General features: G+C 33.0%; 1 protein-coding gene and 1 long non-coding RNA gene across 2 annotated transcripts; one reads left to right on the top strand and one right to left on the bottom strand.

The window, feature by feature from the left end:
* On the bottom strand, positions 1–21,424 carry LOC143069146 (peripherin-2-like). Its single transcript, XM_076243630.1, has 4 exons — positions 20,786–21,424; positions 19,496–19,721; positions 5,626–5,785; positions 1–1,121 (listed from the first exon to the last, which is right to left on the bottom strand). Exons 1-4 carry the CDS (start codon positions 21,346–21,348, stop codon positions 505–507), a joined length of 1,566 nt encoding a protein of 521 aa, XP_076099745.1. The 5' UTR covers positions 21,349–21,424; the 3' UTR covers positions 1–504.
* On the top strand, positions 21,422–26,959 carry LOC143069147 (uncharacterized). Its single transcript, XR_012976329.1, has 3 exons — positions 21,422–21,527; positions 24,206–24,321; positions 26,348–26,959. It is a non-coding gene; the product is annotated as an uncharacterized LOC143069147 (long non-coding RNA).
* Positions 26,960–27,799: the final 840 nt, after the last annotated feature.

The raw sequence follows: 27,799 nt of genomic DNA, 5'->3' as shown, positions 1-27,799 counted from the left end.
TTGTCTTTTAAATGTATATAATGTCTTTTAATCTTGTTGTAACATCATTATCTTTGATCAGCAACGTTGCACTAATCTTAAAACCTTTTTTTAAATACATATACATGTGACGTGGGTCTTATTCGACTCTTGTTCAATAAAACTCAAATTTTATCTTAAATGCAAAAAAAGCTGGAGGAATTGTGGAACTTTCACAGAAACAAACAGTTGAACATTCAACAACTAGTAGACAAATGTGTGTGTAACATTCCTCCCTTATCTGAAGCCCAGGGCTTATTAAAACATTGGTCGCAGTGGCATTTTTGTGTCAAAACTTTCTAAAAGATTCAATATTAAACTACATGAATCTACTTCTATTCAATAAGTTTTATATAAAGTCATGAACAGAAAAATAGCACAAGCTGTTTGGAAACGCATTTATCATGGGTTTTTTTTTTTTTACATAATTTGTTGAATCATCTGTCATGTTCAATAGATACTGTCAATCGGGATTTCCGCTCATTTTTATTTCTTTTTCACGCTTCTTGGAGACTTTTTTGTACTTTTTAGAGACTTTTTCTTGCTTTTTGGAGATTTATCCTTTTTAGAAGACGCCATTTTGGGGGCAGCCTTTTTTTTGGAAAATTTTGACGACATTTTATTTCCCTTTTCTTCATCTTTCTTTATCTTCTTTTCTTTTTTCGCCTTAATTTTCTGTGCCTTTTTCTCATCTTTTTTCTTCTGTTTGTCTTCCTTTTTTTTGTCTCCATCATCCTCTTCTTTCTTATCTTTCCTTTTCTTCTTTGCGTCTTTCTTTTCCTTGAAACTACCACCATCGCCTGCTCCACCATCATCATCTCCACTATCATCATCCTCTTCTTGGTTATCTTTCGTTTTCTTTGTTTTCTTTGTCTTCTTTTTCTTGAAAATACCACCACCGCCTTCATCGTCATCATCATCTCCACTATCACCATCCTCTTCTTGGTTATTTTTCTTTTCTTTTTCTTTCTTTGTCTTCTTTTTGTCTTTCTTTTTCTTTTCACTACCACCACCGCCTCCTACGTCGTCATTTTCACCACTGTCATTATCCTCTTCAGCTTTATCGTCGTCTTCTTTACCTTTGATTTTCTTTTTTACCTTCTCTTTAAAAATAAATAAAACTTCTGCATAATTAATGAATTATCTTTATCTAAAGGAATTCAGTCCAAAAGACTTAAACAAGGTTGAAATTTGTACTTTATATTATTTTTACACCATTGTCTATGTCATTTTTGGATACTAACTATTAAAATGTCCAACCAAGGACTCATTTACCAAAGATTCGTATGCAGAGATTGTAAAAAACAACGAAAATGCAAGTGTTTAAAAAAAAAGATTGTATTTGGCAAAACCTTTAGGAAATTTGGTCCTCGATGCTCTTCAATTTTGTTCTTTATTTTGCCTTTTTAGTTTTTTTGGATTCGAGCGTCTCTGATAAGTCTTTTTTAGACGAAATTCGTCTCCGCCGTATATACAAAATTGTATCATCGTGTAATGTGTTTTCGTACAAATAACAATTTCCACTGCTTACGGTTTTCACTGTTGAGTTTTTATTCAGGTGTTTACTCAGATTTAAAAAGCGTCCTGTAGATTGATTATAGGTATTTAGTATTTTTTTCAATGATTACTACATTTTTTTTCCCTGATTACTTTGCGATTTTTTTTATGTAAAAAAAACGGCGTCATATGTTTTCGTATGAAAGAAAAATTGGATCAGTACACGGACAGGAAATGACTACAAATCCGGAAATTGATATTTTCTAAAGTCGTGGTTCTGGTGATCGCTTGAATCATAAAAAAGTTATTAAATACTTTTCAGTACTAAAAATTACTAGTAAATCGTTTTAGGTTGGTGTTTCGTGTGCTGAAATTTTTAGATTTTGATTAATTTCAGATTGGCACCTGGTTTGTACAAAATACATTATTTTTTCTAAAATAAAGTGCAGTTTTTCAAAATTTAGGATTACATATAAAAAGTTAAGACTGTTTTCATCTTCATGTATCAAGGATGTATAGAAAAAAATTGTCAGTGAAATATTGAATAATTAGATTTTGAACAACCATTTTATATAAGAACCCTGCTAATTTTAACTCGCTGGTTTGTAATCAAAACGTCAAAAAAAAAACCACATGACAGTCATATGTCTTGAAGATCCGGTGTCTGACTTGCAAAAAACATATCTGGACTTTATTTTAACCCTTCAGAATTTTTTTCCACAACTATTCTTGTGATGCATATTTTTGTCATTAATCAAAAATGGCTAAATAGGTAAGTTGTATTCAATTTGTTCTAACGTCTTAAAAAAGCGACGTTGAATATGTTTTAAATATGTCAAGTTGTAGTGGTGTTGTTGTTCTAAATATAGAAACCAAAAAACACGCCACAATGTACGCGTATGCAGTCGAAACCGACGAAATGTGGTTGATACGAAAACATATGACATACGAAAACATATGACACGACGCTTTCCTTGTATCTATGATGCGTTTATTTTCTACAGAATGGATTTGCAATTTTTTTAAGTCAGTAACTCGATAGTAGGGTTAAATTATTGCCAGGTACGTATTATGACATGACATATTACGGGTGAATTGTGTAGGAAAATTACTAACCATTTGTTCTCGATGCAGGTACAAAATTGTTATGAAAATAACCAATCTCAAACCCTGTTTTAATCAAATATCGCTTTTTTCTGTTTTTCTGTATTAGTTGTGTGTTGTTTGTTGTCAAATTTCATTTAATTTTCTATACTCGGAATTTCTACTCATGAATATTCAAAGTCAATATCTCAGCAAACAGCATAATAATTGAACATGTTTAAATGAAAGGAGGAGATGACCCCTGGGACTCACCCTATATATCATTCAACGTATTTTGACATAGAACCAAAATTAGTGGTTTTAAAATGCAAGATCAGAGTCCAAGTATACAACGTATTGACCTTAACCCTTTGTTCATATGGTTCAATTTTCACTAATTAAGTCCCTATGTGTCTCACTAAATGTAACAAAAATCCGAACTGGAAGTTGAATTCAATTGGAGGTCCCTTATCGTATAGTCAAATCAAAATATCATACACATCAAACGAAATGAAAACAACGGTCATATACCTGACTTGTTACAGGCATTTCCTGATGTGGATTTAAACTGGTATTATAGCTAGCTAAACATCTCGCTTGAATGATAGTCGCATTGAATTCCATTCTATTGAAAACAATGTGTGAACAAAACAAACAGGTCAAAAATAGGGGTACAACAGTCAGCAGTGTGATATAATCTTAATCCCTATAAAACAAATATGTGATCAAAGAAAAAACAAAAAGACATGTGGACAAAGCACATTAGCAAAAAATGAAATGACAAATTTAATAATTTACAAAGAACACCATGACCCGTAATTATGATGTTAAACAATGCCAATACCTAGAAACTATACTTCAAGACCATTATGCATTGTTCATGAAGTTGATACGGAATATTTACCAATAAGGTCTTGCTATCTTCCAATGAAATTTTGTTAGAAAGAGACATTACTGCTCAGACACTGGTGACGTTTTATAAAATTTGGGAAGCAGCTGAAAGCTCTTGAATACCGAATGAGTTGAGAAACATATATCCCATATGCAGGTTGGACTATTGTTATTAAGGTGGGAGAAATTAATAACTTCAAATCGTTTCGTCTGTTATAGATTCTAGTACTGAAATGACAACTTATGCCAAATTCGAGGTATAAGTCTTAAATGAGGCGGAGAAAGCCGCGATGTTGTTTCTTTAATATCTAGTCGGTGAGGATATATTAATTGAATCCAATCAGAAAAAAATCATATTGTTAATGGAAACAATCATCAATATATCCTAATGTGAAATGAAATGACCTGGCTTCTTTTATCTTTTTGTGTTTGAAGGAACTCCGATACATCTAAAAATAATGAGAGGTCGACAAAAAGAGGCGAACAGTTCATCCTCATTTGGACTGTTCCTCATACCTGTTCAGACGAGTTATGATGATTTTTTTTAGCATTTCTATCTGAGCGTCACTGATGAGTCTTATGTAGATGAAATGCGCGACTATGCGTTTTAAATTAAAATCATGCTACCTTTGACAATATTCTAAATTTTGATCTGAGCGTCACTGATGAGTCTTATGTAGACGAAACGCGCGTCTGGCGTATAAAATCATCATCCTGGTACCTTTGATACTATTGTAAATAAATCGTCACCCTCCCCATTTCGAAATTTAAACTTGATGATAAACAAATAACTACGGGTGAATTTGTTCTGCAAAGTTACGACTTATGGTATATGAGAAATACTACGGACATGAAGAATAACCTCGTCTTGGGGACTTAGTAACCTTTCCACGTCTTGTAATGTTTGGTGCAAGAAGAAAGCTCTTGTAATGTTATTTACAAACCCATTTATTTAGCATTTTTTCGAATTAAAAATTTACTAATCAAACATGATTTGGGATTTTTATTTATGCTTGGTTTGAATGTGAATATTTTTAATTGCAGACCTTAAGCAGATTTGTATATGACGCTATTAACATGACGTCGCTTTTTTTTTCTTTATTTTTTGTCATACTTTATCTCTCTTTTATATATTCAAACTAGTTGCTTCAGTTTACCCTTGAATAATCGTTGTCTATAAACTAGGGATGTCAACTCTGTGAATATTTACTAATCGTTTACTCGTTGGATTTACCGAGCGATACTCGAGTACTCGCTCGGTAAAACATTACCAAAATGGAAACACTACATTATACTCATTTTATGGATTGTGGGTCGTTGTCTTAAGATCGTCAAACCCTTAACATTATTACCTAGGACTAGATAATTGTACAAGAAATTTTATATAATTAATACACCATTTACTACATGAACTAGTTATGTAAAGTGGTCATAATCTAATCAAGTAATTTATTAATAGCAAAATTATAACTCAACCAACAAAATCATTTAATGACCAACAAAGGGGTAATGAGTAGAACTTTCTAATGCAATTAATCATTTTCTGAGGGTTGATACAAAGGAGCAACGAATTTCGGTTCTTTTTTTGTCAGCTTTTTTAAGCGTGTAGCGATTTCTCAGGTAAATAACAGTTCTGATGATGTAAATATACGCTCTGGCGGTACAGAGGTTGGAGATGACTAAGCGTAGCTAAAAGTGTAAGCCTTGGAAAAACGCATTTGTTCATATATCCAATATGTACTTCTGTTTGGAGAAATTTTAAATAATAGTTAATTGCAAATATTTAAATCGTTTTTAAATTTTATCAATTTTGCTTGAAATATAATTTTCCGGGAGGCGTTCCCAATAAACATAGTTTTTTGTATAAACTTGATAAAGCAACAGCATTATTACAGGAAACCAATCAGTCCAGTATCATTTTGATAATCGATACTCGATACTACTGAGCGATACTCGAGTACTCGTTGACATCCTTACTATAAACCGATGATATCAAGTTCAGTGCGGAAGGCTCGAATATCAGAACTTACCTTAATAAGGTAATTCCAGACAAAAATTTGAGCCAGAAAGAAAAATCACTAGAAAGGACAACAAAATTTTGACCAATACTTTACCCCGTCTAACTATATAACATACTTTTAACGTGCTTGACATATTTCATTGGGTCTCCTGTCTTGCACATTGCACATGGACACTCTGGTATAATGTAAGCAATGCCTATACCCACTGGATCCTCCTGCTCACAAGCATTTAGGATAGATGTCTGCATGAGTCTTAACAAAACCATCATTATAATCTGAAATATATAGTTAATGTATTGTAAAATAGTATACGGGTCCTTGTCCTTCCTGAGTTTTGTCACAATCTCAACAGAACCATCAAAATAATCTAAAATGGTCGTAAATTGAACATCAGTACATTCATTACAAGACATTTTCATTAACTGTAGATTTATTAAATATGTTGGGTGGCAACTTGCAGTGGATTTGGAGGGTATAACTATATTGACAAACTTCAATAAAATGCTTTTTCTTCTTATATCACGCCAATTGGTTCCCACGAAAGTAATTGAATCGACAGTATGCTTCAAGTGTTTTAATTTGTTGTGTATTACATGTAATAAGAAATACATATATTTATTCAAGCCCCACACGCTTTTTTGGTTCTGAAGATCAGTAAATGTAAACTACATGCAGTGGATTTTTTTTTATCATAAATCCCCGAGGGTATAACCAGCCAAGTAGTCTACACTTCGGTGTTGACATGAATATCAATTGTATGGACATTTTTATAAATTTCCCGTTTTCACAAATATGAATTTTTCAAAAAAAAAAAATTAAAGATTTTAATAATACCAGGATATATAACCTTAGTCGTATTTGGAACAACTTTTTGGAATTTTGGGTCCGCAATGCTCTTCAACTTTCTACTTGTTTGGATTTATAACTATTTTGAACAGAGCGTCACTGATTAGTTTTATGTAGACGTAAGGCGCATTTAATTAAAAGTCAGGTACTTTTGATATCTATTTACCTATGTGTTTACAGGTACACAACTATCTAATAACATAAGATTGCTAAAATAAGCAATGGCCTCAGACTATCATAAAAACCCTCCAAAGATTTAAGTCATATATATTACGACAAGCTTTTTATAACAGGATTTTCGATCCCCCCTTTTTATTATCCCATAGTTATAATTAGAGATCATGGAAATTGCTCAAATTAAAACATACACATAGTGTGGGAGATGGTATTAAATTAATAAACCCTCAATCATTCAATATACAAGCAAAACAATTGTTTGAGTTTTTCAAATTAATTTTAATAAAAAATTATATAACATAAGGTCCATAATAAATGAAAGTATTGAACAGTTTAAACTAAATGTTTTGCGTCGGTAATGATTGTCCGTTTTTACATCTTACTTAATAATAAGCTCATCATAGAAACCAGGATATTCATAAAAACGATAGTCTTATTGTTAAATAACTTGAGGAAAGATAAATAAATAATACGACTAAACAAGTAGGATGGCAAATTGAGTCTCTCCTAATTATAAAATCATTCTTTGTAAGAGTGATCATCACAGAGTAGTTTATAAGATATAATGTTCATATACTTTGCCAAAATAAATATTAAACCATATTTTTTTTCAAAGTAATGAATCGCCTTATAAATTTGAATTTATTAAGCAACTAAGGTTTCAAATCCCTCAGGCAAGGTTGGCTTTAGATGAATTTGGCTATTTATTTTTGGTATTTTTGATATATAGCCCTTCAACAGTTTCGATATTTATTCATCTTCGGATTTCAAATGTTTGGCTTTGAGCGTTCCTGATGAAGGTATATCCAGAAAAGTGAGTCGGACGCAAGAAATTATAAAACGTGTTGGTTTCCATTTTTAACATCACTGGGTCGATACCTCTGCTGGTGGATTATCAATCCCCGAGGGTATCATCAGCTCAGTAGTCGGTGCTTCGGTACTAACATGATTTAACAAATTTTACTAAAATTTTCCGTTTATAAATTTTGAAATTATTAAGAAACTAAGGTTTCAACTCCCTCAGGCAAAGTTGGCTTCAGATGAATTTGGTTAATTATTTTAGGCATTTTTGACATAAAGCTCTTCAACGGTTTCGGTACTTATACATCTTCGGATTTCAAATGTTTTGCTTTGAGCATATCTGATGAAGGTGTATCCAGAAAAGCGCTTCGGACACGAGAAATTATAAAACGTAGTGTTTTCAATTTCTTACTATTTTACAAGCTACAATTAAGTTTCGTTAAATTGTAGATTATTCAAGTAAGAATACTTTTTAATAAATAGAAAGAAACCTATCAGATAGAATTTTGAAACAAATGTATATGCATTAAGAAAAGAAAAGAAAATGGTGTCACCTATATTGTATTTCTTGCTACAAGTATTTAAAAAACATTTTTTTCATCGACATTCCTCCACAAATAACAAGGTTTTACTGTAAGAGTTATCCCCCTTAATGGCCTTATATAGATAAGTTAAAAAAGGAATAGAAAGAGAATACATCTAAGTACAGAATAGATGAAATTAACCCGATAGTGTGATTAATCTTAAGAATTTTGGAAATGATGAAATGTATTCTTCATTGCTTCCTGTTCTTGCCTTTTTAACTTTCAAGATAGTTCAAATCTGTTCATCTGTCTCGACGTATTATTGTTGTCTTTATAGCCATAGGGTTTGCAGTAACCTTACTAACCTATAATTCTACGTCAGCAATTTTGCCTTTACAACCGTATGGTTTGCAGTTCCCAGTTCTCGTATCCAGTAGTCTTTTCTTTGACTACCGAAAGTACTTGGTACATGGTTAGATTTATTCTAGGAACTCGTCTCTCCTAAAATCGGGATCTTAAGTTATTTAATCAATCACTGTGCTGTTACTGTATTGTTGAAGCTTGTAGCGTTAGTGTAAATCACTACAAATATCCATATGGATCTATCCGTATCCAGTCGCCATCAGATTTGCATTTACAACCGTAGTGTTTGCAGTTCCCAGTTCTCGAATCCAATAGTCTTCTCATTGAATACGGAAAGTTCTTTCTAGGAATTCGTCTCCCCTTTAATCAAAATCAAAAGTTATTTTAATCAATCACTGTTACTGTACTGTTGAAGCTAGAAGTCTAAGTGTAGATCACCACAAATATCTATATGGATCTATACGTATCCATTACCGTTACTTCGGAAACTCGTGTACTCTGGATTTGTATGTTATCTTTAGTCCCAGAGTTTGATGTAAAAAGCTGTTACGAACTGTCATTATCTTTATTGCAATCCAATTTCGAAATGACACTCCAATATGGTTACAAAACGAGATGAAAAACCTTTTCAAAAATGTTACTCCAACAGGGTTACTAGACAAAATTAAAATCCTAGTCGTTCCAAACACGTGATTCGTTCTTTTTCTACAGCATATATGACCACAGCGACTTTTGTCCCACTGTGATTAAATATTTCATTTTCAGTTGCATCATATTCCGTTCTGTTTTTATATTACCAGTATTCCGTTCATTTCCACCGATTATCACGTTCAACTATGGATGACAAAGGTAAGGCATCTTTATGAATTCCTTCCCGTTGCTGCTAATGCCACTACAAAAGAACGAAATAATTGACAGTCTTCATCCTCCGACATGGCATTAATTTGAATCCACCCTTTTTCTTAGAAATATGATCGTCTGTAATAGAACAAGAAAATAGGGTCTAAAAACTTATCAAAGATACCAGCATTATGATTTGATAGACCTGAAATGACGCGTGTTTCGTCTACATAAGACTCATTAGTGGTGATCGAATCAAAATAGCTGGTAGTTTAAATCCATAACTGTGGATTAACTATAATTTTTCAGGTACCAGTTTGATTTGATTTTGTGGGTTAAAGGTGTTAATTTTCTATAGGCTTGAATGCCAAATTTGCTAAAACTACGAAATCAAACCTCTTCAAAATATGGTTTTTTTTCTCAATCAACGAAAATTGGTTCCTAAGAAAATAAGTGAATAAACTCATCATAGATACCAGGACTAAATTTAGTATATACGGCAGATGCGCGTTTCGTCTACAAAAGACTCATCAGTGACGCTCGAATCCAAAAATACAGCTAAGGTGATCTATGCCTGAGGTAGAAAAGCCTTAGTATTTCAAAAAATTCAAAAATTTGTAAACAGTAAATCTATAAATATAACCATATCAATGACAATTCATGTCAGCACATAAAGTGCTGACTTCTGGCCTTGTGATACCCTCGGAGAAATAAATTTCCACCAGCAGTGGCATCGACCCAGTGGTTGTAAATAAACCCATCATAGAAATGAAGTGAAAGTGCAAAGATGATGAGCACTGAATATCACCAAGTTCCAAAAGATTGTGTCGAATTTGCCTATAGGTATATATGCCACTGTGTCAAAAATATCGATATCTATAAACTCATCTGTGCAAGCAACGTTAGAAAGATAAAATAAATAAAATGATGGTTTCATGATAGAACTTAAAGGTACCAGGATTAAAATTTAGTACGCCAGACGCGATTTTCGACTACACAAGACTCATCAGTGAGGCTAATAATAAATATATTTACAAAGCCAAACAAGTACAAAGTTGAAGAGCATTGAAATCTTTATTGAATTTATGATGAAATTCTGTTACATGAAGGTTTTACTACTAGTATCAAATACACTTAACAATTAACATTGTCAATTCATATCGATAAAAATTAGATCAAGGTAATATAAAGCATGCAAACCAAACATTAACACCTTAAAAGAGGGACGAAAGATACCATAGGGACAGTGAAACTCATAAATAAAAAATAAACTGACAACTTAAAATCATATCATACACAGTAAAGTTACCATACTGCTTAGAGAACCTAAGAAACAGACCAAACCTTAAAACAAAAATACAAAACTACCAACAAACTAACAAAAATGAGGTCAAGGTCACATGAACCCTACCAGGTAGATATTTTACACCTTATATTCATTCAAAACAACAAATACACATAGACCTATTGGCATTGCTATTAAGAGTATCTAATAAACTTGTTGAGTAAGATGAAAGATGTGTCTACTTTTTCTTTAAAGTTTCCATGGAAAGATGTTGTGTCTACTTTTTCTTTAAGATTTCCATGGGTCGATGCTGTGTCTACTTTTTCTTGTAAATTTCCATGGAGCGATGCTTTGTCTACTTTTTCTTTAATTTTTTAATGAAGCGATATGTGTCTACTTTTCTATTAAATTTCCATGAAGCGATCTTGTGTCTACATTTTTCACAAGTGTCCATGGAGCGATGCTGTCTCAATTTTTTTTTCTCAAGTTTCCATGGAGCGATGTTGTGTCTTTTTTTTTCTCAAGTTTCCATGAAGCGATGTTGTGTCTTCTTTTTTTTCAAGTTTCCATTGAGCGATGCTGTCTCAACTACTTTATCAAGTTTCCATGGGGCGATGCTGTCTCAACTTTTTTCTCAAGTTTCCATGGGGCGATGTTGTGTCTACTTTTTTTTCTCATTTTTTCCATGGAGCGATGTTATGTCTACTTTTTTCTCATTTTTTCATGGAGCGATGCTGTGTCTACCTTTTTTTCTCATTTTTCCATGGAGCGATGTTGTGTCTACTTTTTTTTCTCAAGTTTCCATGGAGGGATGCTGTCTCAACTTTTATCTCAAGTTTCCATGGAGCCATGTTGTGTCTACTTTTTTTCATTTTTCCATGGAGCGATGTTGTGTCTACTTTTTTTCTCATTTTTCCATGGAGCGATCTTGTGTCTACTTGTTTTCTTATTTTTCAATGGAGCGATGTTGTGTTTACTTTTTTTCTCAAATTTCCATGGAGCGATATTGCGTCTACTTTTTTTCTCATTTATCCATGGAGCGATGTTGTGTCTACTTTTTTTCTCAAGTTGCTATGGAGCGATGCTGGCTCGACTTTTTTCTCAAGTTTACATGGAGCCATGTTGTTTCTACTTTTTTTCTCATTTTTCCATGCATGGAGCGATGTTGTGTCTACTTTTTTTCTCGTTTTTCCATGGAGCGATGTTGTGTTTACTTTTTTTCTCAAGTTTCCATGGAGGAATGCTGTCTCAACTTTTTTCTCAAGTTTCCATAGACCGATGTTGTGTCTACTTGTTTTCTTATTTTTCAAAGGAGCGATGTTGTGTCTACTTTTTTCTCAAATTTCCATGGAGCGATATTGCGTCTACTCTTTTTCTCATTTTTCCATGGAGCGATGTTGTGTCTACTTTTTTTCTCAAGTTTCCATGGAGCGATGCTGTCTCGACTTTTTTCTCAAGTTTCCATGGAGCGATGTTGTGTCTACTTTTTTTCTCTTTTTTGAATGGAGCGATGTTGTGTCTACTTTTTTTTTCTTTTTTGAATGGAGCGATGTTGTGTCTACTTTTTTCTCAAATTTCCATGCAGCGATGTTGCGTCTACTTTTTTCTCATTTTTCCATGGAGCTATGTTGTCTACTTTTTTTTCTCAAGTTTCCATGGAGCGATGTTGTGTCTACTTTTTCCCCAAATTCCATGAAGCGATGCTGTCTCAACTTTATTCGCAAGTTACTATGGAGAGATGCTGTCTCAACTTTTTTCTCAAGTTTCTATGAGCGATGCTGTCTTAACTTTTTATTCTCAATTTTCTATGGAGCGATACTATATACTTTTTGATCAAGCTTCCATGGAACGATGCTGGTTCTATTTTTTTCTCAAGTCTCCATGGAGCGATGCTGTGTCTACCTTTCGTTCAAGTTCCCATGGAACGATGATGTTATACTTTTTCGTTCAAATTTCAATGAAACGAATCGGATGGTGTGTTCACTTTTTCGTTCAAGTTTCCTTGAAACGATGTTGTGTCTACTTGTTCTTCAAATTACTATAGAACGATGTTGTGTTGTGTTTTCCCAGTCTTTTTGTGTGTGTGTGTGCAGTGATGACAAGGTCTTATCGTGCTGGCATCGTGACTTTATTTTAACATTTACCTCATTTGATACAGTCTTAATGTTCCTGCTTTGCTGTATAAGAGAGCTGTTTAGAACTCTTGTTCCAAAAGCAGTTTCCCTATTTCGATGAAGATTTTTAATAAACAAAAGCTTTTTTTACTATCGTATAATCTTAGACTATAACAGAGATTCATTTTCTAAATCATGGTGCTCCTTCAATGTGTTGTAAATTCTAAAAAAATACTGAACTAAGAAATTCTAGTGGTAAAGATAACGTTGTCCCTCCCAAATGTTCAAGTCGTATCCAAGGAGAACCTTAGTGGAATACCGTATAACGGGTTATTTTTGCGGGGTGTACATTTTCGCTTAATTTCGCGGATAGAGCAAAATAAGTTCCAACAATTTAAAAGTGTACACGCGTATAGGGCTATAGGTATTGATAAAAGTTTTGAATCCGCCAAAATATTTCGTATACCTTATTCAATAAATATCTCGAAAATTGTACACCCGCGAAAATAATCCGCTATACGGTATTTGTTTCTAAATTAATCACATGATATGTTCCATTTTTGAACAGTACAGTGATTTAATACCCTTGATCTTGTTCATGTCATGTTAATTAATAGGTTTTATACATGAATTAAAGCAGATGCAAACTCTGTAATTTACAGTAAACGGCCCAATCCTGCTGTTTTTGAAGAAGCGATGCTTTGTGTACATGTAGGAGATTTTATCATCGTGTACATGTAGGAGATTTTATCATCGGTAAACAACTTTTGAGTTTTTTTAAACTGTTACTAGATGACCGTATATCGTGTGCACCATGGCTTATCATATAAGAATATTTGGAATGGCTAACAAATTCTTATAACTCGAGATTTAACTTTAACGTTCTGTTTTGGGTTGGTATTGTTTAGTTCTGTAGTTCTGTGTATAGTTTTGAAAACTGTCATTCGTCTATATATAATTGTCATTTTCGTGTTGCCCAATGTATTGTCTTTCCGTTTTCAATTTATGAATTTGAGTCCTTGATAATTTTATGGTTGTTTTCATCGAAATATCTTGAACGGGTGTGGGGTATTATATTACAAACGCAGTTTCAAAATTTTGTGACAAAAATAGTATCTAAAAAGTAGTCTGTTTTGAACTTCTACAATGTGTACCCATTGGTCTTTACGAATTTTCAACAGAACTTTGTAAAGAATGATTACTTTCAATTGCTTCGATCGGAAACAGTAAGTTATCTGAGGTACAAGCTGTAGCCTTTTATATGACGAGGCCAGTTAACAAACACAAGCTTGCAAACAGATATCTGAATACGAAGTAAATACATTGCAAGATATTCTTATAACACGAAATTCAAAGCAACATGATGACTTCTGAGATACGAAGAGGGACACTTAGTCACAATAATGAAGACAACTGTATATATATTTGGTGCCTCTTGTGTGCTTTTCTTGATAATCCTTCATGGGTAACGATCAAGCCCCAAAATAAAATAAAAATCAAGGATTTATAATTACTTTATTACGCAAGGAGCTATATGACCACTAAAGGGGCTGATCAGTCGTTTTGTGGGAGTTTGAAGCTTAAGTACTTTATTATATCTTAATATATCAACGTGAAATTTAAGGCAGGCATGTTTTTATTGAATTTATTCATGCCAATACCAAAACACTGGCTACTGAGATGAGGATAACATCGGGGACTAGCAGTCAAGCAATAGCATTATCGATCCTGAGAAGTGAAGCGATCAAAAAAGAAAGTTTACGGTAGCTAAACTGATACCATTTATAACTTAGCATTGCTTATAACTGTTAATCTCATGTGAATTTATAACCAGACTAAGGATTATAAAACCACCCCTATCAACAGTCATTTGGGCAACACATACCAACACTGATACCAACCGTAGTAGACGTCCTTCACTCAACAGCATTATCAATGACAAAAATAATGCAGCTACTATCTATGACTACTTCAATCAAAATAACACTGGCGCAGATATGAGTTGTTTATGAGTAGAACATGGTTCTCACCCGTTAAAATGACAAAACAAATCAGGGATTTTCCAAATTTCTATAAAATGTTCACATTTATCAAAGGTGAGAACAAAAGATATAGAGATGAAGCAACATACGTTACTTTTAAGACTTTTGGACAAGCTTCTTTGTACAGTTATTTTTGTACAACACATAAAAGTGTACTCACTTGAGAAGGAACAACCAGGGAGTTTAAAATTGAAATTGGATATAGCTGAAATTTTAAAATCAATTGTGAAAGATTCAAAAGTCTCTTTAATCTTTCATTTACAAAGACATTTCTAGCCTGAAATTATTGGCATAACATTCCAGGCGTTTTTTTTTCAGTCCAAGATAGATTGGAACTCTGGTAGCAGAAACAGTATCATTGAATAGCAGTCATCATTTCCTACCATCATTCTTTACAAAACATACATATTTCGACTCTTCGACTCCCTTTAAATTACACAATTTGCGAGTATGGTCTTGAGAAACGATGATAGTCCGTCGGAAGGGGGAGATAAATGGCTGACCCGTTCTAAGAGAGAGAGAGCCATATCTCTTGCACGTGAATGACACCTTTGTAGTTTTCTAAATAGAGCAGTCTAATACAAGGCAGTACTCGAACCCGCCAAGTGGAAAAGGATTAATATACATGTATGTTGCAATAATTGTTTCCCAATCCACTAACTGTACTATAAAGAAATATATTTTAACTAAAACATACATATCGAAGATTTCCTTTCCGCTCATAACTCAAAGAACAGATGCTTAAGGGGGAAAAAACAAGCGCATCTAGTGCAGAGAAATTGGTATTCCTATATGTATGACATCTTGTGTAGACATACAAAAATCAAAACGTCAGAAAATTTTGAGCTTTTAGGAATACACCATAAAGTTTAAGCATCAATCTTGAAGACTTTTAATTCACCGTATTAGCAACAGACTTTATGCAAAATTGCCAATATTTGCATATATATATAGAGTGATCATGAAAAAAATGATTTTTGTGAATAAAAAGAAATCTATGAGGCAGAATTTTAAAATAAAGTAGGAGAAGACAAGTTTTATAACATCCTGCAGCTTTTAGAAAATAAAAATAAAGAATGATCTCAATGAACATATTGTATTGTCTTTCTACAAGTGAAAAATGATATTTTCACTTTCATTCCATGGTATAAAAAAATACTATGAGAGTTATCCCCCTTAAATGGTTTTAAAAATTGATTTTTTAAAAACACTAAATGTTTGGTATTTTATCTTACATTTTGGATAATGCAATATATTATACTTTATCACTAATTTGTCTTCAGTCAAAAACTTACCATGTATTTAATGATGCGATGACCTAAAATTGTGCTTGAACAGGACGACGCGGAGGATAGACTATGGTGCTCCTGAAAATTCCAAAAAAATCCGATTCTACGGAATTCCGAAGCCTTTGGTTTAGATTGAAAACTGGCATATGCACATAGAAAAATGTATATTAACTTTTATTGTTTCGAATATATAGAAACATAAAACAAAAAATATAGAATACACGTACATGTAAATATCGTTAAAAAGTACAGCAATTTTGACTTAAAACAAACATATTTCGATATCCTGTATTACGAATGTTCTCTTATAATGGGTTGCTATTGCCAATGAAATTCCAATTTTATTGATAATGAAGTTGATAAGGGTTACATAATTCGTTTACTGTGTATCGATCTCAGAGTTATCAATATTTGAGTCTTCCGTACAGCACAGAGTTCGCGAAAAGTGGTGGTCCTCAGGATTTTACCACTAAAATTTTGCATAGGACTGACACACTTTTAGTATTTTTAAATAGAATTAACAGTTAGGACCAGCAGATTTTCTTCAAGGACCACCAGGGAAAAAAAGATTTCGTGAACTCTGACAGCAAGGCAACTATTATCATGACGCAAATCATGTGGACTATCAGCTCAGAAAAAATTGTCCGTTTATAAAATTTAAATTATCAAAAAACAATGCTTTCAATTCCATAAGACAAAGGAGGCCTTGTTAAGTTAAGTTAGAATGATTTGGCTATTATTTTAGGTCCTTTATATTATATCGTTCTGCAACTGTTTCGGTTCTTATACATCCTTGCCTCAATTTAAATATTCGGCTTTGAGCTTTGCTGATGAAGGCAAATCCGGAAAGCGCTTCGGACGCATGAAATTTAATATTATAACTCGTTATTTTCATTTTTTTAATATACTAGTAGACGTTTTCAGTTAATAATACAGTGACACTTGAATGATTTTTTACAGAATTAACGAATTCAGTGACCACTATAATTTACGTATTGATACAACGTAAAGTTCAGTGGCAATGAATTCTAAAGAAAATTCGTATGACGTGTCTTTTATGAGAAAAGAAAAAATATTAGTCTTCACGCTGAGTGGCAGCCCTAGCAGCCCAGGCTTGTTAAATTGCTCTCGGGCTTGTAAAAATCATATCTACAGGCCAACAGAATCTAACTAATAAGTTTCAAAAATGGAGCTCCGGGCCTGTAGATTTAACAGTTCATCGTCAAGACTGTTAAAATTATCAAAGTCATTTTTCCTTAAAATATCGATCTGAACTTTTTTCTACAGAAAATTTAATTTGCGGTTCATCCAAAAGTATAAAAATTTATACTAATTTATTTTTTGTGATATTCATATCCAGTTCCAAATGCTCTAATCGCTCTCAAAGATTTTGATATTATCCTTTTACGTAACGTTTAATTCAATAATTTTTCAAAATAGAAAATAAAGGAAGATCCTAAAACGATTATCCCCATTCATGACTTTTTTATTTCGATGAATAGATTGCTGTTTAACTTGCAGTGGCAAATATTACATACATTTTAGGAGAAGAATACGTTATTATTATATGAATATGACGCCCGCCTAGTAAGTTGTAGTAACCCTAAGTTTGGTGTTTTAATGGCCAGCTGAGTAGCTTACATGGTAACAATATTCATGATGGCATGTTAATCAACCCGGACATTTATCGCAAATCTAAGCCTCCCAGTCTTTGCTCTTACTATAAGATGACAGGGAAGCAGCAAATACCATTTTTTTTCAAATCTTTGATTTTACTCGCTCGGAAGTTGAACCTACCAAACAGGATGAGGAAACGAGCATGTAACATCGAGGTTACCGTCACTACCGGGTGGGTTTCTACATCTTTGTACGTCAAATACTTATGAAGAGGAACATTGAAATATAAAATTGAGCCGATGTCTAATTACAAATGAGACAACCATCTATAAAGCCCAAAGAATAAAGTTTTAAGTAATTACTGTTCACCATAAGGCCTTCAACAATAGATAAAATGCATACCGACTTTTTTTTTCTTTCATTGACTATTTGAGCAGATTCCAGGTGTGGTTTTTTTTTAACGACTTGAGACCCAAATAATGTCAATGCTAAATACAAAGTTCGAGTTAGTCTTTTCCCGCCATTAAAATGAATAAAATATTTCACAAAGAAGACAGTTCTATAGCCTATCAATAATTTAGCTTATTTTGTTCCTTAACTAATGATCTTCTTACTTAAAGTAATTTTGACTAGGATGAAGAGTTGTCTCATTGGCACTTTTACCACATCTTCTTATAATACTATATAATTTCTGAATTAACTTTACATATTCAGGTTGAACAAATATCTATGAAAAAGTCCGAAAATATTTTAAAAATGAGATATAACCTAAAAATCTACAAAACAAACCAAAGTGGATCTATCATTTTGTATCTAAATGTTTTTAAAGCCTAATACCGTACATGCACCTGCATATCTGCACTTGCATAAGCTTATTGCAGTTGCTGTAAGCTTTATCAAAACAATATTTCAAGTAACTAAATCAAACATATTCTCCAAGACCAAAATAGCAGTGAAGTTACAGCTGATTTAGTATAGCACTTTAGTCGCCATATAAAGCAGAAAAATCTTGAACCTGGAGAATGCAAAAATATAAGTATCGACAGGATGTAAAACCATAAGTCAATTAAGTGTTAATGTCTCGATTTCTAATCTCACTATCACTCGTCAAAACTCCACAGTCAGCCGATTCCGTACTCCCACCATTAGATGGATAAAAGCGGAGTCACCGGGGTCTACTTCGATTCGTCCAACTCGGGTTAACTCTAGTAGAAAGATCAGTGCTAATGCGCATGTGCGCAACCGTTCCGAATCGAAGTCAAAACTCTTCCATCGAGTTGACGATTATAAGGGAGGTGGAAAAAAAATTTCTGCTGAGCATTAAAATTAAAAAAAATATTACATAGTGTTTCACAAAAAAAAAGTCCTGATCCTGTTTGCTTTGAAAAATAGTTTGTTAGTGAGTTAAAAAAAGTTGAAAAAAAATTGTTCAAAGAAAAAAAAATGATTTCTATTTTATTTCTAACCACCACCGACAGCTGATATACACATGAACAATATTGGCTGATTCCGAAATACAGGCAATACTAAATTCCCCTTGTCAGCTTTATTCTTCGGCTGTATTTTGTCAAATACCAGTTTACTTGTATCACTTTTATTTGTTGCAACTACTTGACGCCATCTTGAAACTCGACTAAACCTGCCCCGACCCAGGGTTGATGTCGAGTTAACTCGGGTAGGTTCAAAAGGTCAAACTCGGGGGGTTCGGTTGTCAGTCGAGTAAACTCGATAGACTCCACTAACCCGAGTTGGGCGAGATCGAACTAGGCCACGATGTTTGCCGATTGATCTCACTATATTTATTTTTACATATTTATAGATTATCGTAGGTTATCTCCACGAGATTGATTTTTATCGCTTGTCTAATCTGTTTATCGCTATTTTACCTATGACGATGTTGTCAATTTCATGTCAATTTCATTAGCAACGCCACGTGGCTCCTTAGTTTCTAGCGATAATATTCCATGACGGTAGCATGTATGAAAATTATCACAATATCACAATCTATATGAAAATTATCACAAACAAAGATCAAAGGAAAAATGCATAAAATAGCGATAATTAATTTATATATATTTTATATTTACCTGCACGAAGAAGGCCATCAGAATTGCATATCCAGAAGGCAGGAGGACAACATTGTCAAAGTAGTTCATTAGTATATGTGTACAGCCTCTCTTAGACAAAGTATCTGCAAATTTTTCATGCAGAGTTTTGTCTTGTAAATTGTGATGAATGCAGGGTCTTGGTGATAAATAGTCACAACAACTAAAAGGTACACTGTCTGTGACCACTTTTCCTTCCTTTAATTTTCTACAAAATAATAATATCTTTATTTACAAATTGAGTAATTTAAAGTAAGCAGGTGATGAAAAAATTGTTTTCTTAGCTACAACTCAACATTGCTAAGATTCAAACCGATAAATAATAATTCACACCCTTCAATTGGTGCCCAGAAAACTTTGACGAAATTGTACATGTACAATAATTTGCTTGGTTTCCAATAATTAAATTACATGTTTGTTTCATTATTCTGAAATTAGCATTCATTTCAAGATAATTACAATACATTAGATGTATGTTTCATTATGATACGTTATTTTGATTGGCTAACATCAATCTCGAGTCTTTCTGAAATTAGACGAAGTAAAAAGCCTTTAAGGTTCAATTATCATTGTGTGTTGTTTTTTTTTTTTATTTAAAGTTTAACATTCAGGTGCAGTTGTAACTTGTAAGCAAAAAACATGAAATGAAACCTGTAACATCATCCAATTTAATGTAATGTACATTGCTGGATACGTCAAACGCACTAAACAAGTAGAAATGCTGAAAATTGATAAATATTACTCTTCATATATAAATTGCAAGTTTATTACTATTTTTTTTTTCTATAGTGCAAAAATCCGAAATACTTGTATGTGAGTTATCAGTATGTTTGGATAGCATGGAAGGTGTCAGGCTCTTCTTTGCAAAAAAACAAATGCAGACGTGAAGCGTGTATAGTGCTGACAATTTGGCACTCATAGTCAAATATATCAATAGGTAGAAAATTATTAAGCAATGGGTCCTTATAATCTCTGTCCTGCATTTTTATTTTTCACTTCATTCGTGATTCGGACCTGACTTACATAAATTGACATCCTTTCATTTTTTGGCAAAGTGGCTCATCCTGCCTTTTTTTTTACTCAAAATACAAAATTCCTGTCCTGTCGTTTTTCTTTATTTCATCCTAGCCCCCCCTCCCCCTTTTCTGAAAATCAAATGGTATCTCTTAGGGTATTGCGGTAAGTTAAAGGGTAAGTATGGGATACCAATGAAGTTAAAGAAGGCTAATCAGCTCAGGTGTAATTTATGATTAAATTTATAAAAATACATACTTTTTTGTTTCTGGATTATTGACATTAATATATTTCATGTTCATCCATCCAATTCTTTCCCATTCTTCGTGTTCCTCACTTCCACAACAATGATAGTCCAGTTGCAATCTGTCGATTAAAAGTTTCGCCTTCGGATCGTTATGATAAACATTCATCATTTTAGTTATTCCGTCCTTCAAAGAATCTTTGATTTCACCGCTATGTGAAAAACACAACATCGAAGCAGCAAAAATAAACCATATAATAACAAAAAGATATAGCAGAAATAAAACGAGTAGATTTTGGAATCGTCCTCTAGTTTCTGGATAACCACTATCATAGCAAACTTTTGCCATCACCAAATTTGTCACAAACATGATTATTCCGACCGTGAGCAAGAACGACGGTAGAACATCAGGATCATATCCTCTCATCAACACTAACTTATCGTCAATATTTATTTTGATAAAACCCGCTAAAATCATAAGAATAAAACCAAAGAATGCCAATATTCCACCAAGGGCCGTCCCAGCCAAACCAAGCTTCTCCCTTCCATCTTCATCAACATCTATGGTTATACACATTCTGTATTTTCACATCATTTTTGTCAACAAAGTCAAAGACAAACAACAGGAAGCGGAAGTGTTACGATAACGCTACTGACGTCACATCATCCAGATTGACGTAATATTGAAATTTTCCCGTAGTATTTTCAATTATTTTTACAACGGAGTTTTATGTTCACCAGAAAGTGTCTTAACAGGTAATTCATGCAAGTTATTATTTATCATTCAATGTAAAAAGTGAAATAACAAAATTACCGAACTTTAAAAATTAATTCAAAGCGGAAAGTCAGAAATGTGTTTTTCTCATTGTTGACGGCCATACGGCGACCTTGTTTGTTCATGGCTTTTATGTATCAAAGTTGGATCCAGAGGGTTGGGCATCATCTTTTCCGGGAAATTTATGTGTCCATTTATTTTTTGTTTCGTTCTAAATTTCCGAGTGGAGGATTTAGGGAGCAGGGTGCCTTTTGTTGGAAATATTTGTTTGATTATTTAGGGAATCACTGAAGCTTCAGCGGCACCCTAATAAAAAGTTATCGCTCCCCCACTGGTTATGTCATTTATTCTCTGGTGGGGGTGTCAACGTATATTTGTTCCTAATAATATTTGTTCCTGAGGGTTACAATATAATAAAATTTGTTCTGCGGAAATTGTGTCATGGAATACTTTTTCCATCTGTATTACATTTGTTCCACTGATATTAGGAACTTATCTTATATGTTGATGAGTATAACAAATGTTCCTATTATGCTGAAGTTTAGTTTTCACCTGATTGATTATTATATAAATCAAAACAGATTTTAAATGCTGATTATATTCTAAATCAAAACAGGTTTTAAATACTAATTATATGATTATTATAAAATGTAAAATAAAAAGTGTTAATGAGTTAGATATATTCACCTGAATGTATACTGAAACACAGAGGCTGATGAGTATGAGAAAATATTTGAAGGTAACTAAATATGTTAACAAGTTCAGCTGTGAAATATAAATGTTAATTCTAATGAGAAAATATCATTTAAAGGTAAAATATGCATACCAGTAATTGTGGATAATTCAGAAATGATTGTTTAATATCTACAAGATTGAGAACAATTATTTCCCATATTCACGATACCTGTTCTTATAATAATTGTAAATACCAATTTACCAATCTGGCATTAGTAATGGATAGAAATAATACTATTTTTGGGTCAGAAAAGATATTACATAAAAAAAATTCCAATTGGAATAATTATTACATAAGATTTTTTTCCATTTTTTTCATTTTAATGAGTTATATGTCAAAATGATAAAAGGTCAAAATGTTACCATAATGTTTATTCCAAAGATAATTTATTATGTAATAAAATATCCTATTGGAATTTGTTTTATGTGATAAAAATACTGAGGCATCGGTCCTTTTATTATGCTGATGGAATAAATATCACATAACAATAATTCCAATTGATACTTTTGTTACATAATAAATTATCTTTGGAATAAATATTATGACGGAACTTATATTCTGTGACAGGGTGTTGTCTCAAAAGCAATCATCCCATGCCACATCTTCTAATTTTTTAATATGATTGAATTTGTGACTTATTATGAGGTAAATACTTATGGCGGATATAAGATCATATAAGAAATGTGGTGTGAGTGCTAATGAGACATCTCTCCATCCAAGTCACAATTTGTAAAAGAAAAACCATTATCTATATAGATCTAATATATATAAAAAAAAAAGAGAAAATGTGGTATGATTGATAATGAAACAACTCTCCACAAGAGACCAAAATAATACAGAAATTAACAACTATAGGTCACCGTACGGCCTACAACAATGAGCAAAGCCCATACCGCATAATCAGTTATAAAAGGCCCCGAAATGACAATGTAAAACAATTCAAACGAGAAAACTAACGGCCTAATTTATGTTAAAATAGAACGAAAAACAAATGTGCAACACATAAACAAACGACAACCACTGAATAACAGGCTCCTGACTTGGGACAGGCACATACATACGTGACAGCATATGTGGCTGTGTGAAACATTTTAGCGGGATAAGTACGGTCTTCAACACGGAGCCTTGACTCACACCGAACAAGCTATAAAGGCCCCCAAAATGACTTTAGTGTAAACTTTGTGACCATGCAAACGGTAGAACGGTCAACGGCCTAAGCCGACTTTGCAAGGGTTGTATAGCACGTCAAGCTCGTTAAAAACTTCGATCATCATCAACGGTCTAATCTATAAAATAACTAGAAAATGCAGAAATGTAGAAAGCTTGTTTTTGTTAACTTGTTGAAATTTTTCTTTATTTTAATGTTACTGTAAACATTTCTGGATCCGCTTGTGATTCTAATATCTGCAACTGTACTTTGGGTACTTGTCATAAAGCAGAACTATAATCAGTGCACAATGACATGAACTTGAAATACCAATGTTCAGAGTAAATATATACAAATTTTAAATCCATAAAAACAAAAAGATACATTTGTAAGGTCACAATTCTATATTCATTAATACAAACTCATCCCAAAAAACTGTGTGTGAGTAGCGTAACTTCTATTTAAATTGTACTGTCATTATGCAAAATTATGATAAATTTAGATATATATATTTTGAATACATACCAAGCATCAATGAACCTTTAAAGTAGTTTGAATTCGAAATTGAACACACATTAGTGAAAGGATTTTCAGTGTTTGTTAAACCGATCATAAAATGGGATCTTCAGGTAGTAAAGGTAAAAAAATCAAACAGACATCTAATGAAATTGACAGCACTGAAACAAAGGCTTTAACGAAACCAACTCACGAGTCTGAGACCACTCAACAAAATATTCAACAAAGCCAAAATACTGAACATTCAACTACTGTTTCAGAAAAGTACAGAGAAACGGAGGAAGAAAGGATTACAGAAACAGAAAGACAAAAATTGAACGAATCAGAAAGAGCAGATGAGTTTACATTCTGGGGAACAGAAGAGTTATAAATAACGGTAAGGCCATACTTAAAAATATTTTGGTTTGCCTAAACCCTAACAAAAATAGAGACAGCAGGTAGACATTAAGGCCCCCACTCCTTTTGAGAACAAAATTTGGTTGATTATATAGGGAATCACTAAAGCGTGAAGGGAGCAGGCCCCTCTAAGGCAGCCAGTGGGTCCCATCTTATGAAAGGAGTAGGTCCAATAAGACCCCTTTTTGGCCCCAAAATATAGCCGTTTTACAAAATTGTTAAAAATAAACTTTTATCTATTTATTGGACAGTAGAATGCTTCTGCTAGATAAATATGGGCTGTTTTTGACAATACAATGCACATTACTGAATTACTGAAATCTTCACAATTCTAGCATTTTAGTTAAATTTTAGATGGTTTTCGTGTAAAACGAAAGTGGCCGCATTCGTGTTCATCCTTAATATTGAAATGTAAGTTGTATTTTATTATAATACATAACATATATAAAGGTTGAGGATGAACACGAATGCGGCCACTTTCATTTTTGACAAAAACCAACTGAAAAGTGACATTTTTCGGCATATTTGACAGATTTTTCATATTTGAGCTTGAATCGGATCGTTTTTAATGACTAAATCTGTTAAAATCTTTCACATAAACTGATTGATTCAAATGAAATAAACACTTAAGTGTTTAAAAAGTGGTCAAAATCTTTCGTCAGATGAACCTGAAATTTGAGGCCAAAATCGGTCCTTACCGGACCTACTCCTTTCTTGTTCTGCAACTGCTTTTCACTCACATCAGGACGATAAAAGATTTTGAGTAGGAACCTTTTTTTTTGGGTAGGAAGGGTTAGGTCAAATGTCAAGCATATTCTTTTTTAATTTAAGTTACATTATTGCACGGATTTGTCCCCCTTTTTTATGGCCTTACATTAATATTGTACGGATTTGTCTCTTTGTGTTAGATATATAATTCTTTTAAATATTTGAATCTTAATTACTTTATTGTCAGTATGGGTATGTGTATGTATAGATCTTTTGATATCTAGATCCATTACGGTTTGTATTCATCAAATTTCAATGCCGCGTCCATAGCTATAGTCTGCTCGAGTATTTAAATTCAATGGATGACACATTATGTTTATGAAGTTAAGATGGTAAGTGTGTTACATATTTCTTTTTACTGTATGCATAATAATAGGCGAAACTGTAACAGAGGTTTCGATTATTTGTTCCTGCTGATAAAATATACCAAATTGTATTAATGATTCAAAAATCAAATAATGATGAATAAAAAAAACCCACAGCAAACATTTATTTATACATGTGAACTTTATAGATTCATATGAACCGTGTTGCTTACTTGGTGATGTCTAGTTTGGAATGTTGATACAAAACAAACCAATATTTTAAACAATCCCGTTTAGAATTATACTTCTATAATTTGAACTTTTACTGAAATAAACGGCAACTAAGTCTTATCAATACCTTAGGATGTCGCAGAGATGCTCTCTAATTGTGTGTATATACAGTTGTACCTAATTGGTCTCTTCTTACTTATAGAAATAGATACCAAACTATTATAAGCAAAACCGTACTTGTAATCTTGAACTTCATATATATAGATACATGTACAATCTACGCACTTTCATACTATTTGTATACATAAACTTGGACATCACAATCTTTCTATCCAACAGGAGGGCTCCGCATACAAATTTTGGTGCAAATGTAATGCTGCATTGGTTTAAAAACACCCCATTCGTATATTGGAAGTTTTACTAAAATAAAATGTATAATCTTATAGGAAGTAAAGGCTATAATAGAAAAATAAAGGATATTGAGTAACCATCAATGAAACAAAATTAGTACATGTATATGCATATAGTAAAATCACCATAAAAGCAAATTAATGGTTTTATTGCTGTTCTTCATCTCAAAGTCTATACGTGTTTCTGCAAAATGGAATCTTTTTGTTAACCTATTAAAAACATATCTTATACTAGTTGTATTTAAAGTTCTTGCTGTAATATTCCTCACCGTTTACGATTATTGTCTTGCAGATATGAAGTAAAGATCTATGGGAAATGCTCAAAATGCCTCATCCTCAAGAAAACGAGGTGCTAGAATAGAAATTCAATCGCCACAACATGACGATGATAACAACGGTACTCGTGTTAAGTTTGCCAACGAAAAAAGGAATCAACAAACATACACAATAACTCCGAAAATGGTGATTGGAGAAATCCATCCCGATGACGTAACACCTAGAGTTGTTCGGAATCGAACAAAACCCCCTGCTGGATTAGAGGAATCACAGGTCGAAGAAGAAGCCGCTAAATATAAAACAATATCGGAAGCATCTATTAAACCGCATCCTGCAATGACGGATGAGTATTCTGGTATTAAAATTCCTCCAAAGCATAAAATATTGAAAGAAGTGGATGACATTTGAAATTTTGTTCAAATGATTTTTTTTAATTGTAAAATTAAGTATGTAAACATATGAGGACCTGTGAGTTGGTTATTTTTCATGACTTAATTGTTATAAATACGGTATAGAATTGATGTTTAACATTTTTATTTAACATTATAAATGATTCGCGGACGTACTGTCTCTGAAATAGATTAAAGTTGTATTTCATTCAATAAATTTTAATTTTTGTCTTGCAAAATCTCTGAGATGGATCAAGAATTTGTTTACATGGTAAAGTATCTCACTATACAAATCCTTGGATGGGTACTGTGTGTCTTTTGTCGTTTCGTTATTTTGTTCGTACCAAGTACCAATTTGAGACCGACCCTTTCCTCCTGAATTTTAGAGTTTGCTCTTATGCCGTGCTAATGTTACATCACTATCCCGGCCGGTTAGGGAAAGTTGGGCACTCATAACTTGAAGAAAGATAAAAAGTTAGCAATATCCTTTAACTCTACTTTCCGCAATATAGATGATGTTCTTTCACTAAATAATTCAAAATTTGGTGACTATGTGGAACGCATCTATCCCATCGAGCTAGAGACAAAGGATACTACAGATACAGTTAAGTCGGCCTCATATCTTGACTTACATCTAGAAATTGACAATGAGGGTCGGTTGAAAACAAAACAAACACGACAAAAGAGATGATTTCAGCTTTCTTATTGTGAGCTTTCCATTTCTAAGTAGCAACTTTCCAGCAGCACCTGCATACGGGGTATATATCTCCCAATTGATACGATATTCCCGTGTTTGCATTTCCTATCATGATTTTCTTGATAGAGGGTTACTGCTTACAAGGAAGCTATTAAACCAAGAGTTCCAAATGGTAAAGTTGAAATCGTCCCTTCGTAAATTTTACGGACGCCATCACGAGTTGGTTGACCGTTATGGAATAACCGTTTCACAAATGATATCGGATATGTTCCTTACGTCGTAACTACAATCCCCTTCCCTTTCATGAATGTGACCTACCGAATTAGACTATTTATCGGATTTGTTATCACATAAGCAACACGACGGGTGCCACATGTGGAGC

Source organism: Mytilus galloprovincialis, chromosome 3, assembly GCF_965363235.1.
Source record: "Mytilus galloprovincialis chromosome 3, xbMytGall1.hap1.1, whole genome shotgun sequence".
Taxonomy (NCBI): Eukaryota; Metazoa; Mollusca; class Bivalvia; order Mytilida; family Mytilidae; genus Mytilus; species Mytilus galloprovincialis.
Note: the sequence above shows the minus strand (reverse complement) of the source record. Positions and strands in the feature narration are given on the sequence as shown.

Bases quoted from the DNA above. Each gene is read 5' to 3' on its own strand.
- LOC143069146 (XM_076243630.1), bottom strand. From the start codon at position 21,348: ATGTGTATAACCATAGATGTTGATGAAGATGGAAGGGAGAAGCTTGGT. The intron at 5,786-19,495 runs GTAAATATAAAA...TATATATTTCAG, and splicing joins TGATGGCCTTCTTCGTGCAG to ATTATAATGATGGTTTTGTT. The intron at 1,122-5,625 runs GTATGTTATATA...TTATTTTTAAAG, and splicing joins ATATGTCAAGCACGTTAAAA to AGAAGGTAAAAAAGAAAATC.